This window comes from Poecile atricapillus, chromosome 2 (genome assembly GCF_030490865.1).
Source record: "Poecile atricapillus isolate bPoeAtr1 chromosome 2, bPoeAtr1.hap1, whole genome shotgun sequence".
In the NCBI taxonomy this organism is placed as follows: Eukaryota; Metazoa; Chordata; class Aves; order Passeriformes; family Paridae; genus Poecile; species Poecile atricapillus.
The window spans coordinates 78,943,033-78,961,557 of record NC_081250.1 but is presented as its reverse complement, the minus strand read 5'-3'; the positions used below and the strand labels follow the sequence as shown (position 1 = coordinate 78,961,557).

Genomic DNA, 18,525 nt, shown 5'->3' with positions numbered 1-18,525 from the left:
TGAAATGTATAAAATTATGAGTGAATTGTATCTGTTACATTTTATTGCATATCATGCAGTAGAAGCTGCTTGTCTTCAGGAGCAAGCAATGGCTAGTGTTGAGTTTGATTATAAAAAGGCTTTTCAGGGCTATTTGATTCCACACTGTTTGAGAGGCAAAACAAGCCTTTGCAAACCACTGCAAGAGTAAGCCAAAAAAGTTTAAAAGGCAGTGGGATAGGAAGACAAGTTTCTGTGGGAAGCTGATCTACCAGCTAGCTTTTGTCAAAGAATAAAATAAACACCCACTGTTGAGCCCAGCATTAGCCAGAACGAAGTGTGCCAGTGGAAGATGACATCTGAATGGCTGGCAAGCATAACTCCCTTGAGTGTGAAGGCAGATGCTATCTTCTGTGTCAGACCTAGCTGAAAGCTAGAGAAAATACATAATTTTTTATCAATTAGTAGAATAAAGAACAAAAATAATAATTTTAAAAGGCAGAATTTCTGCATGTCTTCAGAATAAGCAGAACAGGGTAACATACAGGAAATGGAAGAGAAAGTTATTCATGAGAGTCTGCAGACCTCATGTCTGAGCATATTGGGTATTTTGGAAAGTTCACTGAGTGAGCATTTTTCTAGCTTCCAGTCTTTCTCATTTAGTGCCTGAAATGCAGCACGTAGTCACTATTCCCTAGACACAAAATGAGACTTTGCATATATGAAAAGCAGCTTGACAATTAAATGAAAACAGAGCTGTTGGCATGGGAAGCACAATAACACTGGTTTTCTAGGTTAGATTAACATGAACTAGAACAAACACCTAATATGCTTTAAGATTATCTACTACATGCATGAACTTTTAACTGTTACCTGCAACTTCCATTATTAATCCTCAGGGGAAAAAAGGCTTCTTTTTCTGGACTACTCTGCTGACACCTAGCGATCCTCGGCTCCAACAGCTTCGGAAAAAGAGAGGCAGTATCAGAGCAGCCATTCTTTTCATTCCACTCACAGTAAAATGTTTTATATGGCCCTGTCTGTGATTCAGCAGAGTGCTGAAACATATATCAACTCAGAGAACACTGTAATACCAATGAGAGGAAAATGTAGAAAGATGGTAAAGAGGAGAAAGGGGAAAGAAGCATAAAGAAAATAAGTGCTAGTCAAAGTCTTTCCCTCACAGAATAAACACCTTTAACACAGACGAATAAAATTTGCTAATTGTGACTTCCATCTTTTGCTTTGTCTCTTTCACATATGTAACTGAGATATTTCAGTGTCTGTAACTTCAAGTTAATGACTACTTTTTTGTTTGTTTTAAATGTAAAACAAAAACTACAAGCAACTCCCGGTTATTGTCTTAAAATTAATTGCAGTATAGTCCTACAATTGCAATAGTATAAACAGGTCATTTAATCCTTGGATTTTTGGGAGAGTGGCAATTTCACATGAGATTCTCAGCTTCACTAAAGTGGCTTAATATTTCCTGGAAAACAGGCATCAGTTAGGTGAGATGGCATTTTCTGATGTCAAGGAATTCTGCAGCTTACAATGGACACAAAAGCAGTTTAAAAATAAAGACCAAACATCGTCTTTTCAAAAGAAAATTAAAAAATTAATGTAAGAGCTGCCCTCTGATAACAAAGATGAATAAGATCATATTTCACTTCCTTGAAAAATGGCTCCAAGAGGTCACAGTCACTACTGCATAAAAAATGTGAGAACACATACTGCCACCAATTGTCATTGAGCTAGTCTCTTGAGAACTGCTGGTCAGGAATTTTTAGGTTTCCCTAAGACAATTTCCTATCTGTCTTTCTGAAAGGGTCTCCTAACAAAAATCTTACAAAATGCACAGGTGTTTGGATGTTTAAAAACACCTACACAGAGAGAGTTAGGCTTCTCCAAGCTTGCACTGTTACAAATTTAGTGTAACTAAGCTTCACTTCAGGAAAAGAAGCCACTAAAACAAACACTGTGTAGTTCTTTGCATCATAAACACAGCCAAGACACTAAAGATAGCATAAGCTGAAAATGAACAAAAAACAAGAGAGAATACAGAATTCTGTTAGTGAAAGAAATTTGTTAGTGCCTGCTTGTGTGTGCTTTTCTTACAATGCTGCTCATGACAGTGACTGGAGTTCTCCTCTCAGACACCACTTAAGCTCTTCACTGTGGCATCAAAAGTCACTGCAACTTTCCTTCCTCTTCAACCTGTTTTCTTGTCTTAGACACTTCAATCAGTCAGAACTTAATCATGCATTCAAATGGGAAGTTCAGTTACTTTTTTCTTTCTCCACAGCATAATAATCAAAATCAATATTTCCAGATAGACCAGAGGATATCTCACTTCAGAATGGTCTGGGATTATTATCTTAACTCTCACATTATAGGTGCTGAATCTCTTGGGACTAAAAAGCTGATTATGTCAAAAATGCTTGTATGTCTATAATTTTTATTTTATGCATGTACAATTACCAGTTATCAGGGAAGATAACATTGTTCAGATGAAACATAAGAGGTTTATATATTTTTTCCTTGCAAACTTTATTAGGAGTAGTGTAATTAAGCATTCAGACACAGACCTTAATCAAAGCCTCAGTCTTTAAGCAGCTTCCTGATAATTGCAATTAGCTATCTATAAGTGTAAGATATTTTATTATACAACTGCATGTAAGTGATTAACTGAACATTTTGATATATAGGTCAGAGACTGCCACTTGATATGTTTTAACTCTACGATAAATTTCAGACTCAATGTATTACACAACTTAATAAAAACTTTGCTTTGAAGTTCTTAAGTGTTTTTTTTCTGCTGCTAAAGTTCAAATAAATTTTCTGTCATCAAAAAGTAAATTAAAATTTTCATCTTGTAAAGAGAAAATTCTTATTACTAAAAGCATGCTTTTACCCTATACTCATTTAGTATTTTTCATTATTTAATTGATTTGGCCTGAGATGCTAAGATTATTGTTATTAGTTAATAGAAAAAGTGAATCATTTACTATGTCTTTTACTAGACCTGTATTAATCGTAATTTATATATCCAAAATAATTACTTTTCCATTTATAATTTGCAACAATAATTATGGAGTTTAAATAATAATCAAGGAAATAATATATTCCCACTGGGGAAGGAAAAAAAAAAAAGTGAGAAGAAAAACAAATCAGACAAGATTTTACCCAACAAGTTCAGGAGCAGAGCTGCTTCTATTTCTACAGCTTTCACTCCTTAGCCTTAACCTTGTTTAGATGAATGGCAGAAACTTCTTTGTTCTCATTTCAACTGTCCTGATCCCTCCTCAGATCTCTCTTATCTCCACTTAATACAGGGAACAATTTCTTCTTGAGAAAAAGCAGGAAGATGGTTTTTATTGTCTTTCTCATTGCCATAGTTTGCCTTGTGAACCCCTCAGGTACAAGATTCAGTAGCTGCAACAAAGCCTTGAGCTGCTAAAAATAAAGACATTTGTAGTGTTTTGATGCTTTTAACTGTCAGAGCCTTTTACAAATACCAAAAATATAATTCTTGGAACATACCTGATTTCCATATATCCAATGCACTGAATACAAGAAAAGGGAAAAAAACTGATGTGACATTCGCTGACAACATCCAAATTCCAGATAGCTCCAATTCTTGAACATAAACCATCAAATACTGCTGCTTTCAGTACAGTCATAGGCAATGTGAAACTACCGCGCAATCAAGCTGTTAGGACAATTTGGAATGGGAACAGAATTCTCAAAGTTTTGGTACAATAATTGGAACCATAATGTATTCCTGGAATTTTCCTATCTAGTGTGAGAAAACCACAAGTACATTATACATGTCTAACTTCCCACACCTGCATAACATATTGCGAGTCTCAGTAACTGGCTTGTAGTTCAATACCCAGGTGGCATTACAAACACATTTTATATCAAATTTAATTTTATATCAAAGGAAGACATTTTAAAAATTACCAGTTTTCATTATAATGCAGCCAACCAACCACACATTTACCAGACTAAAGAGGCAGGCACACCACCTCTTAATAGACACTTTATAGATACAAAAAACATATTTTTAATTCATTTTAATAATGCTTCTGGTAAAAATACAACAGTATGAAACTGAGAATAGGAAACCAGTTGTCCCATGGTACTTTAAATACCTACTCCTATAATATATGCATTGTTGAGAACCAGACATATGCCAATTCTTGTAAAAGAAATCTGCCACAACATACAGTGATACCGGATAGACTCAAATTAAAGGTCATTAGTAAAATAAAGAGACTGGAGTGTCTCTCCCACAAAGCAAGCCTGAGAGAGTAGGACCATTCAGCCTGAAGAAGGGTCAAGGGGAATCTTATTAATATAGGTAAATACATGAAGGGATGATATAAAGAGCATAGAGACAAGCTCTTTTCAGTGATACCCAGTGATAGGACAAGAAGCAAAAAGCACAAACTGAAACATAGGCCGTACTGCATGAAGATCAGGAAACACATTTTTTCACTATGAGGGTGACTGAGCACTGGCAGAGGTTGTCCAGAGAAGCTGTTGAGTTTCCACCCCTTTAAGAAATTAAAAATCTACTTGGACACAATCCTAGGCAGCCAGCTCTAGGAGACCCTACTTGAACAGGGAATTGGACAAAATGACCTCCAGAGCTCCCTGCCAACCTCAACAATTCTGTGATACCACAACATCCCTTACAACTAGGAAACTGACAGAGCATTTTCCTCAAAACTATTTCAGTAAGTAGACTATTCAATAAAATATTGACATGATTCTGATCCATCCCAGCTTTCACACATGGTCCTCCCCTTTTCTTTTGCCCCAGGTTTTTGCTTCTTTTCAAAGTCAAGGACTCATCTGACAGTGCAAAAAGAGTGTCCTGTTCATGAAGTAGTATGCTGAGATCTCTGGCTGTATAAAACTTCATTCACCAAACACATGGGTTGGATATTTACAGAACCTGGTCTCCCATCTGACCAATTTAGTAAAATGAAGACCAGAAACTACTGCTCATCCAGTGAATACAGCTAGCTCCAATAGCATTATTATTGCCTTTTTAATTTTTAAAAGGATAAAACAAGAAGAGATTCACTGAAATCTGCCTAAAAACAAAGCCCAACTCAGTATTAAATTTCACACTTAGTTAGGCTCGAGCAGAACTTTTATTGTGTGGTTGTAACACAGTCTAACACTGATGCTAATTGATCAAATTTTTGCAAACCGAAGATCACCAATCAGCATGACTCTTCATAAGGATTTCAGTTCCATTATGTTCAGACATACCTCCTCCCATGGTGAAATTTCTTCTGTTTTGCACAGATCATGCATTTCTTAATTGGTTTCTCCTTTTATCCAAGTAACAAATTTCTTGTTTGTCAAACATAACTCACCTGAGATAACTTACTTTGAAAGAATAAAGAACAGCTTTATTTGAGAAGTAAGGATTATTATGCAGAAGTTAGAGACCAAAATGCAAAAGGGAAATCATACTAAAAGCATTTTTGAGCTTTATTACACCACAGTGCAGTGTCAAGAAGAAATGCAAAGCAACTTATTTCATGTATAAAATGAAATAAACATTTTGCCTTTTGAGTTATTTGACCTTTGGCTGCAATGATGATAATTTTGTCTCATCTGCATATTTCACACTAAGTATTTTAAATGAAACAATACTGATCTATGCAAGTAAAAAAATCATAGAATGGCTTGGGTTGGAAGGGACCTTTAAAGGTCATTTAGTCCAAAACTCCCTGCAATCTTAAACTAGATGAGGTTTCCTAGAGCCCCATCCAACCTGGCCTTGAATATTTACAGGGATGAAGCATTTACCACCTACCTGAGCAACCTGCTTTAGAGTTTCACTATTTTTATTATAAAAGAATTTCTTCCTTGTATCTAGCCTAAGTCTACTCTCTCCTAGTTTAAAATCATTACCCCTTTTCTTAACACAGCATGCCCTACTAAGGTTTTTCCCCATCTTTCTTACAAGCCCATTTTAAGTGCTGGAAGTTAACATAAAGGGATTTGTTTTGTGAAAATGATGGCCTGTAGAAGGGACTTTTCTTGAGCACATCTCACTTCACAAAGCATCTCTAGGCATTTTTTGTGCACACGCTCTTGTCACAATCTTCTATGATGCTTATGAGCTTCATCAGTTAACATTTCCTTTCTAAGCATATATTAATCAGATTAGAAAAGACACAGAAAGATAAGATGAATCGCTTACAGTGCTCTTCCCAAACTTAGCTACTATTATTTTGCTGGAATTCCAGTTCACTCAGAGCAAGAGAGAGAACTAATTCAGCATAAAGAGAGGAAAGCATAATGTGATATTCAATATAGTAAGTTAAATAGGTCAGTTAACAAGAGATTCCAGATTACATTTTTCTGCAAAAATTACACCTTTTATACTCAAGAAATGGAAGGTAGTGGGAGAGACACTTTGCAGGAGGAGCTATATATATTGGCTGCCATTCTTGTGGCATTTTAACAGAGAACCTGCAATAACTTTGTTATTTGCAGGCAACTCATGTAAAAACAGTATCTTAACAAGTTACTCTGCCTTCTGTTCAATCATGTTAACCTCTTTTCACAGACGGTTCACAGAGTTTCCTAACTCTTCTTTTTCTGTGTGTAGATTTTCTTGTTCTAAGATAACACCTTTAGAAAAAAAATCATGTTTTTACATCAGCAAACATCTGTTGTTTTTCTTACCAAAATAGGATAGCTCATACCCTCTGACAGCAAAAACTAAAATAACTCCTTCAGTTCTCCAAGTGATTGCAATGCAAATAATAACTCTACTAAAAATTTAAAGGCCAGTATCCATTTTAAATAACAGCTCTAACTAAAAAATATTTTAATAATGCCTTTCTTCCCTCTTTTTCTTCTGCCCACTTTTCCAGTGTTGGTTCAATAGCTCTGTGTTTTAGATATTTGTTTAAAAGATTGAATGTGCAATTAAATACCAAAAAATATATAATTTTATGTGTAGACTTCAAGGGCAAAGTGAGATTGGTAACATATATTTGCTTTTTAGCTTTAAAAGCTCAGATTTTAATTACATTTTCCTGTACTAATATACAGACTCATAATGCATGATTACTTACACAGGATGTTTTAATTTTATTATAAGAACAAAAGCTATAGAGTAGTATAGTCCTTGGAAAAGCTGCATAGTGTAAATTAAATGCCAGAAGCTCCAGTAAATGTTACATCTTGGGATCTACAAGCATGTCAAGAACTCCTCTTTTATTTCATCTGTTTAACAGACCTTTAGTTTTACACAACTGATAAGCAACTTGTCTCACATGCACACCTCTACAGCATTGTATTTTAAACGTTCTGTGTGTTCCAAAAGCCTTCAAATATTTGTACACACCTATAACATATGTGCAATGTGAATGTGAAAGCTAAAAATTAAAATGTGGTAATATGAACACTAGTCAAGATTTATTTCAAGATTCATTAGGAAGCCACATAGTATATCCACCTCTGGGTAATTAAAATAGGAAAACTGTCTGAGCAAGGAATGAAAAAAAGAAGCTCACATAATAAAGAAAAGCTGAATTATCTTAAATATTGATTTAATTGTGAAAATAATTTAAGGATATTTCAGAATAAGAAGAAATTTTTTATTTATCAAATTTTTGTACATATACCACTGAAATGTACTTCTGATTAAAAAAAATGCTTTTCACTGATGACAACCATACTTACTGATAGTTTGGAATTGCACTGTGTTTGAAACTTGAATTTTTCTTTTTCCTTATAATCTCAAAAGTGCAACAAATCACAAGTGTAAGAAAAGTGACCTAGGAGCTAAGACGTATGAGTGTAGGCACACAGCTCAAAGAAAAAACCTTTTCTGAAGAAAAACTCATATAAAAGTAATATGCCCTACACAGGACGGTACATATTTGAAAGATTAGGTTGCCTAATTTAAATACTCTAAAATTTCTGAGGGATTTCAAAGCACTATGATGAAACTTTAACATCTGCACATTTTTCAGAACATTATTTTATTATTAATTTCCAAGATAAAATTGTATGTTTCTTTTTAAATATTCTCCAAAATACACGTATTTATCATGTCCAATATGAAAAATTCATATAGAGAACACTTTCTGTTATCCTGAACCCCTTCAGAGCCTCAATTTTATAGTGCTGCATGCTTAACAGCAGTATAATTGAAGTCTGTGAATAGTATTTCTTTACTAAACTATTCAGTACCAACAGCAGAGCCAAAAGTTCTAGACATCCAATTCTACAATCCATGAGGTTTGATATTTTATTGATATGCCTTTCCATTGAAGGATTTCATTACCCATTTGTGCTAGGAAGATGAAAAAAAGCCAGCTCATTTTTCCCCCTGTTTTAAGGCATATGTCAGGGGACACCAAAAGCAGGCTGCTTGAAAGGACAGTGGAGCTGGAAGCCAAGAGCCAGAGTAGGGTGGGAAGGGCAAAGCTCTCTCTGATAAGGACACAGTCCCATGGCACCTGAACTAAAAAGAGAGCAAGCAGGGCCAGATGACATACCAATGACTGCCAGATGAGGCTGTAATAACAGGGCAGATCTGAGGTCAGGCCAGAATGATGGGTCAGCAAAGTAGGGCCTGAAGAGATGAGGTTAACCACAGTGCCACACAGATCAAGGCAAGGCTATAGTAAATGAGGTAGGTCTGATTCGAGCTGTACCAAGTCTTCTCCCAGTCCAGGCAGTAAAACCTCTGGGAGAGCAGGGTTATGCACTCTGGCCCCTGACATAATGCTACATTTCAAGTGCTCATTGAACTTTACCCTGCCTAATTTTTTCATCCCTGATGGTGGTTTTGCAGACACCTAAAGAGCCGATGCCAAACCTCCTACAAAAGGAAAGCTAAAACAACAGAAAGAGCAATGATGGCCAATATCAATTGTTTCACTGACCTAACAGCCTTTGGAATAACTAGGATCACCAATGTGGTTTTCCCTACTGTTCCCACAGAAAATCACACTCTGAAAAAAATGTGCACAGTTGCCTCACTGAGAATTACTATTGGGTCTGATGTATCCACTGTATCTACAGCAATCATGGTAGAAAAAATGCCCAATTTGAAAAGTGGTATTTAAAGCACATGTGGCTTGTAAATTCTCAGTCTGAATGACTTGCACAAGGATGAAATATGTGATCTTCTTCACAGAGGAACTTAGAACTCCAGCAAGTATCTGGAGATCTCATGGAAGCCGGAACATGATGCTTCAATGTTCAGTAAAGAGCACTTCAACATTTCTAACTTTATTTATTTCCATGTCTAAATTAAAAGTATTTCCTAGGAAAGATTTTCACATATTTCATTTGTACCACTGTGAGTTATTTAAAAGAAAAAAAATTAATACCAAGATGGAAAACCTCTACAACCAGAATCAAAGACGGAATCAATGTTCCACCTAAGTTTTATTACTGGTTTGACTGTAGAAATGAATGTTGAAGTCTCCCTGTATTAATTTGACATAAAATTGAAAACAGTTTCTTCATTTATGGAGAGCAGCATTTATGAATGACAGATGATCCAGGAATACTGATTCTCTCTGCTTCCTCTTCTGAAGAGGCCACTTTTGGGAATGATTAGTGGGCCACTAAGATACATGACCTACTGAACTCTGCAACAAAAATACACTGGCTTTTTGATGATTAATAAGTGTGCTTGGCATGTGAGGTCCATATTCTCCGACTAAATGGAGCTGCTAATATTTCTCTTATAAGATGACTTCCTCGAGGAGAAACCCAGCTTTGCATTTAGCCCCCCCCCCCCCCCGAAGGTATGTCCTGATACAAAATATCTACTACCAAAAAGTAATAATGTTTAAGTCAATGAATCTTTATTCAAGGAAAAATTAAGCACACAGGAGGAGTGCTTATGCACACATAAGTGATAGAAACACTAAATATTTGTTATGATTTTTCAAAGACGCCAAAGTTAATGTCACTATAAGGTGTAGCATTTATAAGCCTATTGTAGAGGTTTATTGAGAACAATTTTATAAAAATATCATAATGGAGTCTATAATTTAGAAATAATATTTTTAGGAGTGTTCCACTGTGTATCTAACTACATACTAATGTTTACATTTAAAATCAGAAAAGTACTCCTGGAAACATTTTGATTTCTTTTTAAACATTACTTGACATCACACAGAAGTGCTACTCCACGGAGTACCCAGTGCTCTGGAGGCTGACGGGTTTTAAGATCCATAGCAGCAATGTAATTCAGATCTGTTCGACTGCTCTTTTTGTAGACCGGACATGAATACAGACGTGGATCTTTTGCAGCTGAAAAGACAGAAGGGACATAAAGAGCAATTAAGCGAAGTTGAAAAAATGGGGCCATAAGGGAATGACCATAAGGCAAATGGAAAACTGAATCCAAGTTCAGTAGTACGCTGCTCTCTATTTGCTATTGCCAGCTGAAGAACATATATGCTTTGAAGTCTCCGTAGGTTTAAGATTTAACATGAGCACCTAGGAACTGGTTCAAAGCAAGACATGTAAATGGACATTCTAGAGTAATAGTAGTATAGTATTCAATCTGCCCACTGAACATCATTTCTTATCAATGTACTATGCCAAAATAAAATTTCCTTACTTTGAGCAACTTGGTTTAAAATGCATTTAGTATTTGAGAGTATAAGTCATCAACTACTTCACTGCAGAATTAGAACAGTAGTCTACTCATGCTTGGTACCTCAGTATTCATTTATTAGTATCTTGGCTGCTGATCATGCCTTTTATAAAATATTAGCTATACAAAATAGCATGTTAGCAAGCTTTGCTTTTAGAGGTGGAATGCTTTTCAGCAGATTTTTCCAATTTTATGTTCTGCAGTGGATTTCTCTATTCTTTTTTACATCCCTATTCAAGAGCATGTCCTATTCCATATGCAAAAACCCACCTCATTAAGGCAAAGTACACATTTTCACAGCACTGTCCTTAAGCCCCATAAGTTTCCTTTCCATTCCTACATTCCTTTTCTGCCTCAAAGACAAAACATCTCCCACCACCTCACTCCACCTCTTGCCTGCTTCCATGAGCTCAAAATCAGACTTGTCCAGGGGAAAAAAAAAATTATAAATATATACAATATCTATATATATAGTACATATATAGTATAGATAACATGTGATCTATAAGTGCAATATATACATGTGTATGTGTGCATATATAAAATCTGTATATATCTGTATATATATTCTATATATATCTGTATGTATATAATCTGTATATATATAAAATCTATGTATATCTTATGAATGTATACATATCATATGTTTATATATATATTACATTCATTTTTAGCATGAGTATAAATGAGATTATTTAGATTTAGGTTATGGAGGCTACAGAGCCTATATTTATACAGAGTTTATGTATAAGAAAGATGGCGTTTTCAATCTGGGAGACATATTGTCAATATGTACAGCTTACCTGCAAATGGGTTACAAATTTCTTAACAACATTAAGACCATGTGTAGACACCTATGTAAATATTAGGAAGAGTGCCTACTATCAATTATGAAGCATGTCTGAAAACACATTTTCAGTGGAAGTCTGGGAAGTCTCCCCCATTGAAAGAGATTTGCTATATATACAATGATTTGAAACAGCTTAATGAAATTCCTACAGCCAAAAAGATTTCAATGAAGTTAAATAAAAAGTTACATTGAATTAAATGGAAATAACAACATTTACAATACTGGTACTTACTGTTATTCTCTGCATATATCCTTATAACTGGCATCAGCTCAAAGAGCACCTTGGGCTTAGATTCTGTCAATCGCATGTTTCTTCTGTCCCAGCCAGCTCCTTCCAAATACAGCCCATACACATAGACACCTTCGGAAGGAGGGCTTGTGATATCATCCTTCATCCATTTAGTGACTTCATTGCACAGCACCACACTGTCAAGAGCCCATCCTTTGTTAGCTCTTGTTATTTCCTGCCCAAACCAGACAAAAGTTACGTGGTTACATTTTCACATGAGCACAGAATCCTTTTTCCCAGCAGTTATTAGAAATAAATTTGTATGGTCATAATATATCCTCTTCAGTACAAAAAATCCCCAATTCTTTACAATATCCATGTTCACAGAAGTCTGACTTTTCTCCAAGGGAGTGATGGCATGGCACTACAAGAAAGCTTTCAGTACTTTTTCCACTAAATTTGATTTTAATTTCTTTCTATTATATAAAATATCTAAAGACCATACCAAGTAACACAACCACTGAATGCCAATGGTAGACAGCTCTTGTGAACACAAAAAATTCACATATTTGATGAGATGAGAAAACATTACCTGTATGGGGTAAGTGAAACATATTTTCTGGGGTTACCTTCCTTTTCCTGCACCTCTACTTTTCAGTATTCTTAATGAGTAAGAACTCATTAGACAGAAATTATATCAGATATATATAAATCAGATATAAAGCTATGTAAAGAGAATGAAAAAAAACCCTATTAGTTAATGAATTGGACAACACGCAATTCTCAGGTGCCCGGTTCTTTACTATCCCATGCAAATATAAGTTATGGCAAACCAAAGTTTTATCCTGATCTTCCAATGGCTTCAAAAATCTTTGTTTGAAGTAATTGGAATGAATGTTTGCCCCATACTGCAGTTACTTGGGTGATCTAAAAGAACTCAAGGTTTATAGCCCAGTGATCATTCTGACTCTTCTTTCTCATTTCTATTTGTTTTACCACATAGTGAAGCCCAGAAACTCACTTTTGTATTTACTTGGGATATTAGGGTGTTACATATCCACAGTTCCTTTTTATGGAACCAGAAAATTCTGTAGTTTCCAACTGTTTTTAATCCTGCCAGTAAACCTTTTACACAAGCTTGGATGCAAAAGAGAGTCCCAGTTTAGGACTGCTCACTCATAATTCCAATGTTATATGCCTGAAATTTTAGATTACATTACTCAGACCTCAGAGTAAGAGGGGATATTTTTCCACAAATCTTCATTCTCTTCTCCAAAAGTTTGGGCTTTTTTTCCTGAGGTCACAGTATATTTTCACCTAAGTAGACTTTTTTGCATTTTACACATTCCAGATGCTTACTTTCTCTAATATGTCCCCTTATGCTGACCAACACAGGCATTTATTGCTTCCTTTTAAAGTAAAAAAGTAGCTGAACAGCCAACACAATCACCAAGTCAACATACATACATTAGCAAACACATCAAATATCATACATATGCATTAATAAGGGAAAGTCTTTCCCACTTCCTGAAGATTTAATCAGCTACTGAACAGCAGAAGTGAAATGTAAGACTAATTCTGAATAGCTTTTATGCCCAGTCTCCATGCAGGTAAGTACTGAACACAGAACAAAAGAGAGGGGGGGAAAAGGCAAATTCATGGACTTAATGGCCATTCTCAGAGATATCTCAATGTTTCCATTTATACAAAATATTAGACAAAATATTTTTCTAGTCTGCCTTAATGTTGTGAGATAGCCTTATTTGGGTGTTGGTCAACACAGGAAACATATTTTAACACATTAGTGGTTGATATACTGAGAAAGTATGTGTGAAGGAAGAGCAGTTCACTCAGGAAATGCTAGACAGTCAAACATCTTTCCAAGTGTATAAACTCATCCTTCATCAGACAATACATTTTATTTTTAAAAGCATGTAAAAAAAATAAGCAGAATAAGACTTCAAGCACAATTTACCTGTCTCACTGCAGTTAAAAATCCTTGAGGATTAAAAAACCCTGTCATCCAGAAACAGTTTGGTTGACTTTCAAAAATCCAGTTATAAATCTGGTGATTTCTTTCTAGAAACTCAGTAAACCAGAAACCAAGTGTACTGGAAGGCCAAGATGCCTAAAAACAGTAAACATGTTTAAAAATAGCATACAGCTGTCAAGAAGAGCTAAATCCTCCAATGGTAATAAACTATATAATATTAGCAAAGCATATTTGAAGATCATCTATCATATCTTAACTTTAATCTGATGCTTAAACTTTGCATCCCCCAAAAACCTAAAGCATATTCTTTCTCTGTTCAAATTCATGTCTACTATTCCATTTATATGCTTAATGTTCTCTGTAGTAATTGTCCATTTTATGGCATTTTTGCAAGGTTAGACAGCTGTATAAACTAAGAAGAAAAATTGCATAAATGTCTTTATAATTCCAATGTCAATGCATCAAGACAATATGATTTCTGTAAAACTGTCCTGCATTTTTATTCTTCTGAATAAAACCTATGGAAAACTGAACTTCAACTATGTGGAGATACAGCTGTGTTGCGAAGCACCTGTTTACATCTAGGTTTTGTACCATGAAAACACTTTGTCAGTAGAAACAAAACAAGCAAATAACAAAAAATCTCCCCATTTTTCTTTCCATCAATTGCTGTTAACAGTTCTAATTGTCTCAGAAAGGAATTTCCACAGGGAGAGACTGAGAGCTGGGATTGTTTAGCCTGGAGAAGAGAAGGCTCAAAGGAGATAATATGTTTCTATCTCATGTGGAAACCAGAAGAAGACAGAGCCTGATCTTTGTCAGCAATAGAAGAGAAGGCAATAGGAACAAGGTGAAATGTCAGAAATTTTGTTTCCACTTAAGGGATTTTTTGTTTGTTTGGCTGGTGGTTGGTTGATTGGTTGTTTTTTACTGTGAAAGTGATCAAACAGTGGAATGGGTTGCACCTCTGTGATTCTGGAGACTCCTGGGAAACCTGCTTTAACTGACCCTGCTTTCAGAAGTGTAATTAAACTAGACTGTCTCCATAGGTCCTTCCATGCATCTACTATTTCGTAATTATGTAGCTATTACTCAAGCTCAAAGTACACTGATTTTGACCAAGATGGACAGGCCACCTCTACTTAACCCAGAAAAGAAATATATAAAAATTATATATGTTCAATAAATAACACCAGTGTAGTCCAATGATGTGGGTGCTATTTTTTAAAATCCATCATCACATTTTAAATTTCTCTCCTCTCTTTGGCTTTTTTATCCTGACAATATGCAACAGACTGTTAAAATGGGAAATATCTGCATCCCTCACGTTCATTTCAATTTTTTTACATGAAAGAAGGCTTGTTTTGACTATGTTTATTTTAGCACAAAATCTATTCCAGCAGTTGCACAGCTCTGGTTAACACTTCTGAAACATTGTTTGGAAAAAAAAAAATGTTTACTATCAGTCTAGCAGTTTAATCTAGTCTCTTCAGAAATATTTTTATTTCTTTCCAGAACAAGTGATGTACACCTACCTTTTTCCAGCTGGCAGGAATCCTTCCATCATACATGCAGTCTAAAGCATCCCTCAGATTTTCACTCATAACTATTGTCCCATCAATGGCAAGTTTTAGATCAGTCAGAGTGCTTCTCACTAAAGAAATAACTCTCTGCATTTGTTCAATCTCCTGTCGCAAAAATATGTGCATAGGCTGAAAAGGCCCCATGTTCTTTAGTTTTTCTTTTACCTGTTGGTAGGAAACCAAACATCCTTCAATAGAAATGAAAAAAAAAATGGTTTTATGTCAAGCTTAGATCCCAATATGATCTTTGAGATATAAAATAATTTATTTATGAAGCTAAATGGTCAGTTTGGCACCCTTGAATTATCTGCAAGAAAAAACCACAGGATTTGTTCCAAGAGATGATGCTGAGACTGGCTATGTTTTTAGTTTAAGTCATGATTTAGTCTGTATATCATGCTTTGAGCTAATGCCACTTAAAGAGCTTGTAGGCTGTTTACCTTAGATGGAGGAATTCAGCTTTAATTCCAACAAGCAGTTCCAAGGCTCCCTTTGCACAAACCAATCAAGACTAATTGTCCCAGCTACTCTGCTTCAACAAAGCAGCAATGCCTGGGAACTATCACAGTACCATGCAGTCTTGTATTCTAACCAAACTCGTTGATATATTTTTAATCAAAAGTATAAAATTAAAAAATGAACAGCTGCATGGACATAACTAGAAATTTTATAGTGTCAACAACCTCTGTTAAAAGCTGATGATCCTACCTCCCCCATAGTGCAAACAACTTAAATGTTAATGGGCTTAATATTTCTGAAAAAGTTCTTACGAAAGCACTTCAGCACATATTTAATGACTTCATTATAAACATTAATAGTTTGGCCGCACTTCTTTAAAAAACAAAGTATTTCCTGTATGAATTAATTTAAATATTTGAAAAAAGTTGTTGGTTGTTTTGGTTTTTGGTTTTTTATCCATAAAAGGTAAGATGGAGCAAATGTTTTTGCCAGAATTTCATTAACTCACTTCAAATGGTACATAATCAGCAGGAATTTTTTCCAGCATATCATCAGCCAGTCTGGCTACAACTTCCTCTCGAGTTTCACCTCCTCCACCAGAGCTATCTTTAGGCTGAATACTGAGGATGGTGTCCAATACATCTTTGGAAACTTTACTTTGGTAGGTGATATCTGCGTTGGGATGCAAACCAAACACCTCTGGTGTGTCATAAGCAGGAAGGCTCTACATAGTAAAATATAAAAAGAGTACAGCTGGAGATTTGGAAGCAGTCCATTGAAAAAAACCACACAACAAAAATCCCTAAAACATCAAGTAAAAAAACACATAAAACTCCACACACAACAAAACCAAATAAAAAAACAGAAAAAAAAGTAAGTGAGAAGCTAGATTTCTTCAAATTGTCTTAAGCCAAATAACTTGCTGTGGTCTATTTGTCATGCCATAGCCCAAATCACACCAAACAAAATTGTGTTTTAACAACTATGTGCTATATTAATATTAAAATTTTACTCTCATATATCTAGACCTTTTATTTCAAAGTGGTTGTACCCAATGTCTGGACTCCACTCTTTGCCCTCTTTAATAACTTTGTGTCTTTACATATGTCACGCAAGCAAACTGTATAAAAAAGAATAAAAAATATTGCTGTCATGGAGATGATAACATTGATAACAGTAATTGTCACTAATAGATATGAAAATTGCTAGAAATCAATTTAACCTGTGAATGAAAGGAAAAACGCACATCCTCAGAAAAAAAGAAAACTTAAAGGGAATAAGGAACTTATAAGAAACAAGTGATTAGCTTTCATTTACTAACCTGTATATACTGAAGGTATTGATCCACTATAGTACATTTGGGTATGCTGTATCCTTTGTAGAAGCTAAATTCTGGACTGAATGTATTTTCACTGAACCAAACCTTTACAAAGGTGTTCATGAGCCTTTTGTCAAAGTCATCTGTCACACGACCACCATACTGGATCTCACCTATCATGTAACAAACAGTACTCCAGGAGATCCCCTAAAACCAAGCAGAAAGCACTGACTTTAGCTAATCCTCTCCTTATTTACTTAGGTCTGCCTTAGTAAAAACAGCTGATGTAGCATGTCTGTCCCATTTGGAAGACAGTTAATTTCCTATTACTCTTTTTTTTATCATAGTCTTGCATTCCCAGAACACCTGCAAGGATTTCTCAAGATATAATTCATTGACAAATTCAAGAGCATCTTGAAGATAGCAAGAAGAGGTTACAGATGCATTTGAATCTTCCTTTCACTTAAAATGCCAACTGCAAATTGCTCTGCAACAGACCTTTCTGTATGACAAGTGACCATATGAAAGTGAAAAACATAGAAGAAATTCTTGTATAATCACTTAAAATCAATTTTGATTTCTTCATGCTGCAATGATAGGTTGGGGAGGGGCAAATCTTATTATTTTTACTTGAAATAGATTTAAATAAAAGAGTATTTTAAATCTTCCTTTTTAACTAATTGACTTAATTAGAATTAAAAAGAGGATCTGTACTTCTAAGGTTTATATTTCTGAGATGTCTGGGAAGGTTTGTTGTCTTTTTTTTTTTGAGGTAGAGGTTAATACAGAAGTTAAACATGTACTGTATTAGAAGTCTAAGTCTGCCGCTATAGAGACAGGTATACTTGAAATATCGAATGCTTGTGAAAAAAACAGTAAGTTAAAAATCACTCTTGTAGTTCAATTATTAGGAAGCATTTACATACATTCCACTACTAGAAAGATCCATCATCTTAATTCACCTTTCTCACAAAATCATTAATTACCTTCTTGGTATCCATGCGATTCAAGTGGTTTTGAACGAACTGCACAGTAGCATTGAAATCAGCTTGATTAAACTCATAGGGTATATTCCAACCCAGAGACCCAAACTTGCGTCTTTCTTGAACAGTGGAGTGCAGGAAGGCTACGGCATACAACAGTGGTTTCCATTGCACCATTTTACTGGCATCTAATAAATCCTGGCTGACACCTATTGATTGCAAATGGACTTTATAAGAATCACAGTAATCATCTTTTCCAAAATTACTTCAAATCAGTGCTAAAATATCACTCTAGAGATATTCACTTGGCTCTGCCTCTCCCAAGGGTAAATTATTGTACCACAAAATGTTCTGTGCCAGAGACAGTTTATAGCATGTTATTAAGTTGCTCCAATTAAAAGAGTAAACTTCAGGGGAAAAAACCCACCATTCACTAATAGCTGTACAAGCTTTACAAGTTGC

At 35.2% G+C, this 18,525-nt stretch overlaps 1 protein-coding gene across 1 annotated transcript in view; it reads right to left on the bottom strand.

The window, feature by feature from the left end:
* Window positions 1–10,062: 10,062 nt before the first annotated feature.
* Window positions 10,063–18,525, bottom strand: part of DNAH5 (dynein axonemal heavy chain 5) — a 119,374-nt gene continuing 110,911 nt past the window's right edge. The window contains 7 exon segments of the mRNA XM_058831887.1: window positions 10,063–10,299; window positions 11,731–11,962; window positions 13,703–13,855; window positions 15,256–15,468; window positions 16,271–16,486; window positions 17,084–17,287; window positions 18,067–18,272. Of these exon segments, the coding sequence (XP_058687870.1) occupies window positions 10,148–10,299; window positions 11,731–11,962; window positions 13,703–13,855; window positions 15,256–15,468; window positions 16,271–16,486; window positions 17,084–17,287; window positions 18,067–18,272 (1,376 nt within the window). The 3' untranslated portion in view covers window positions 10,063–10,147.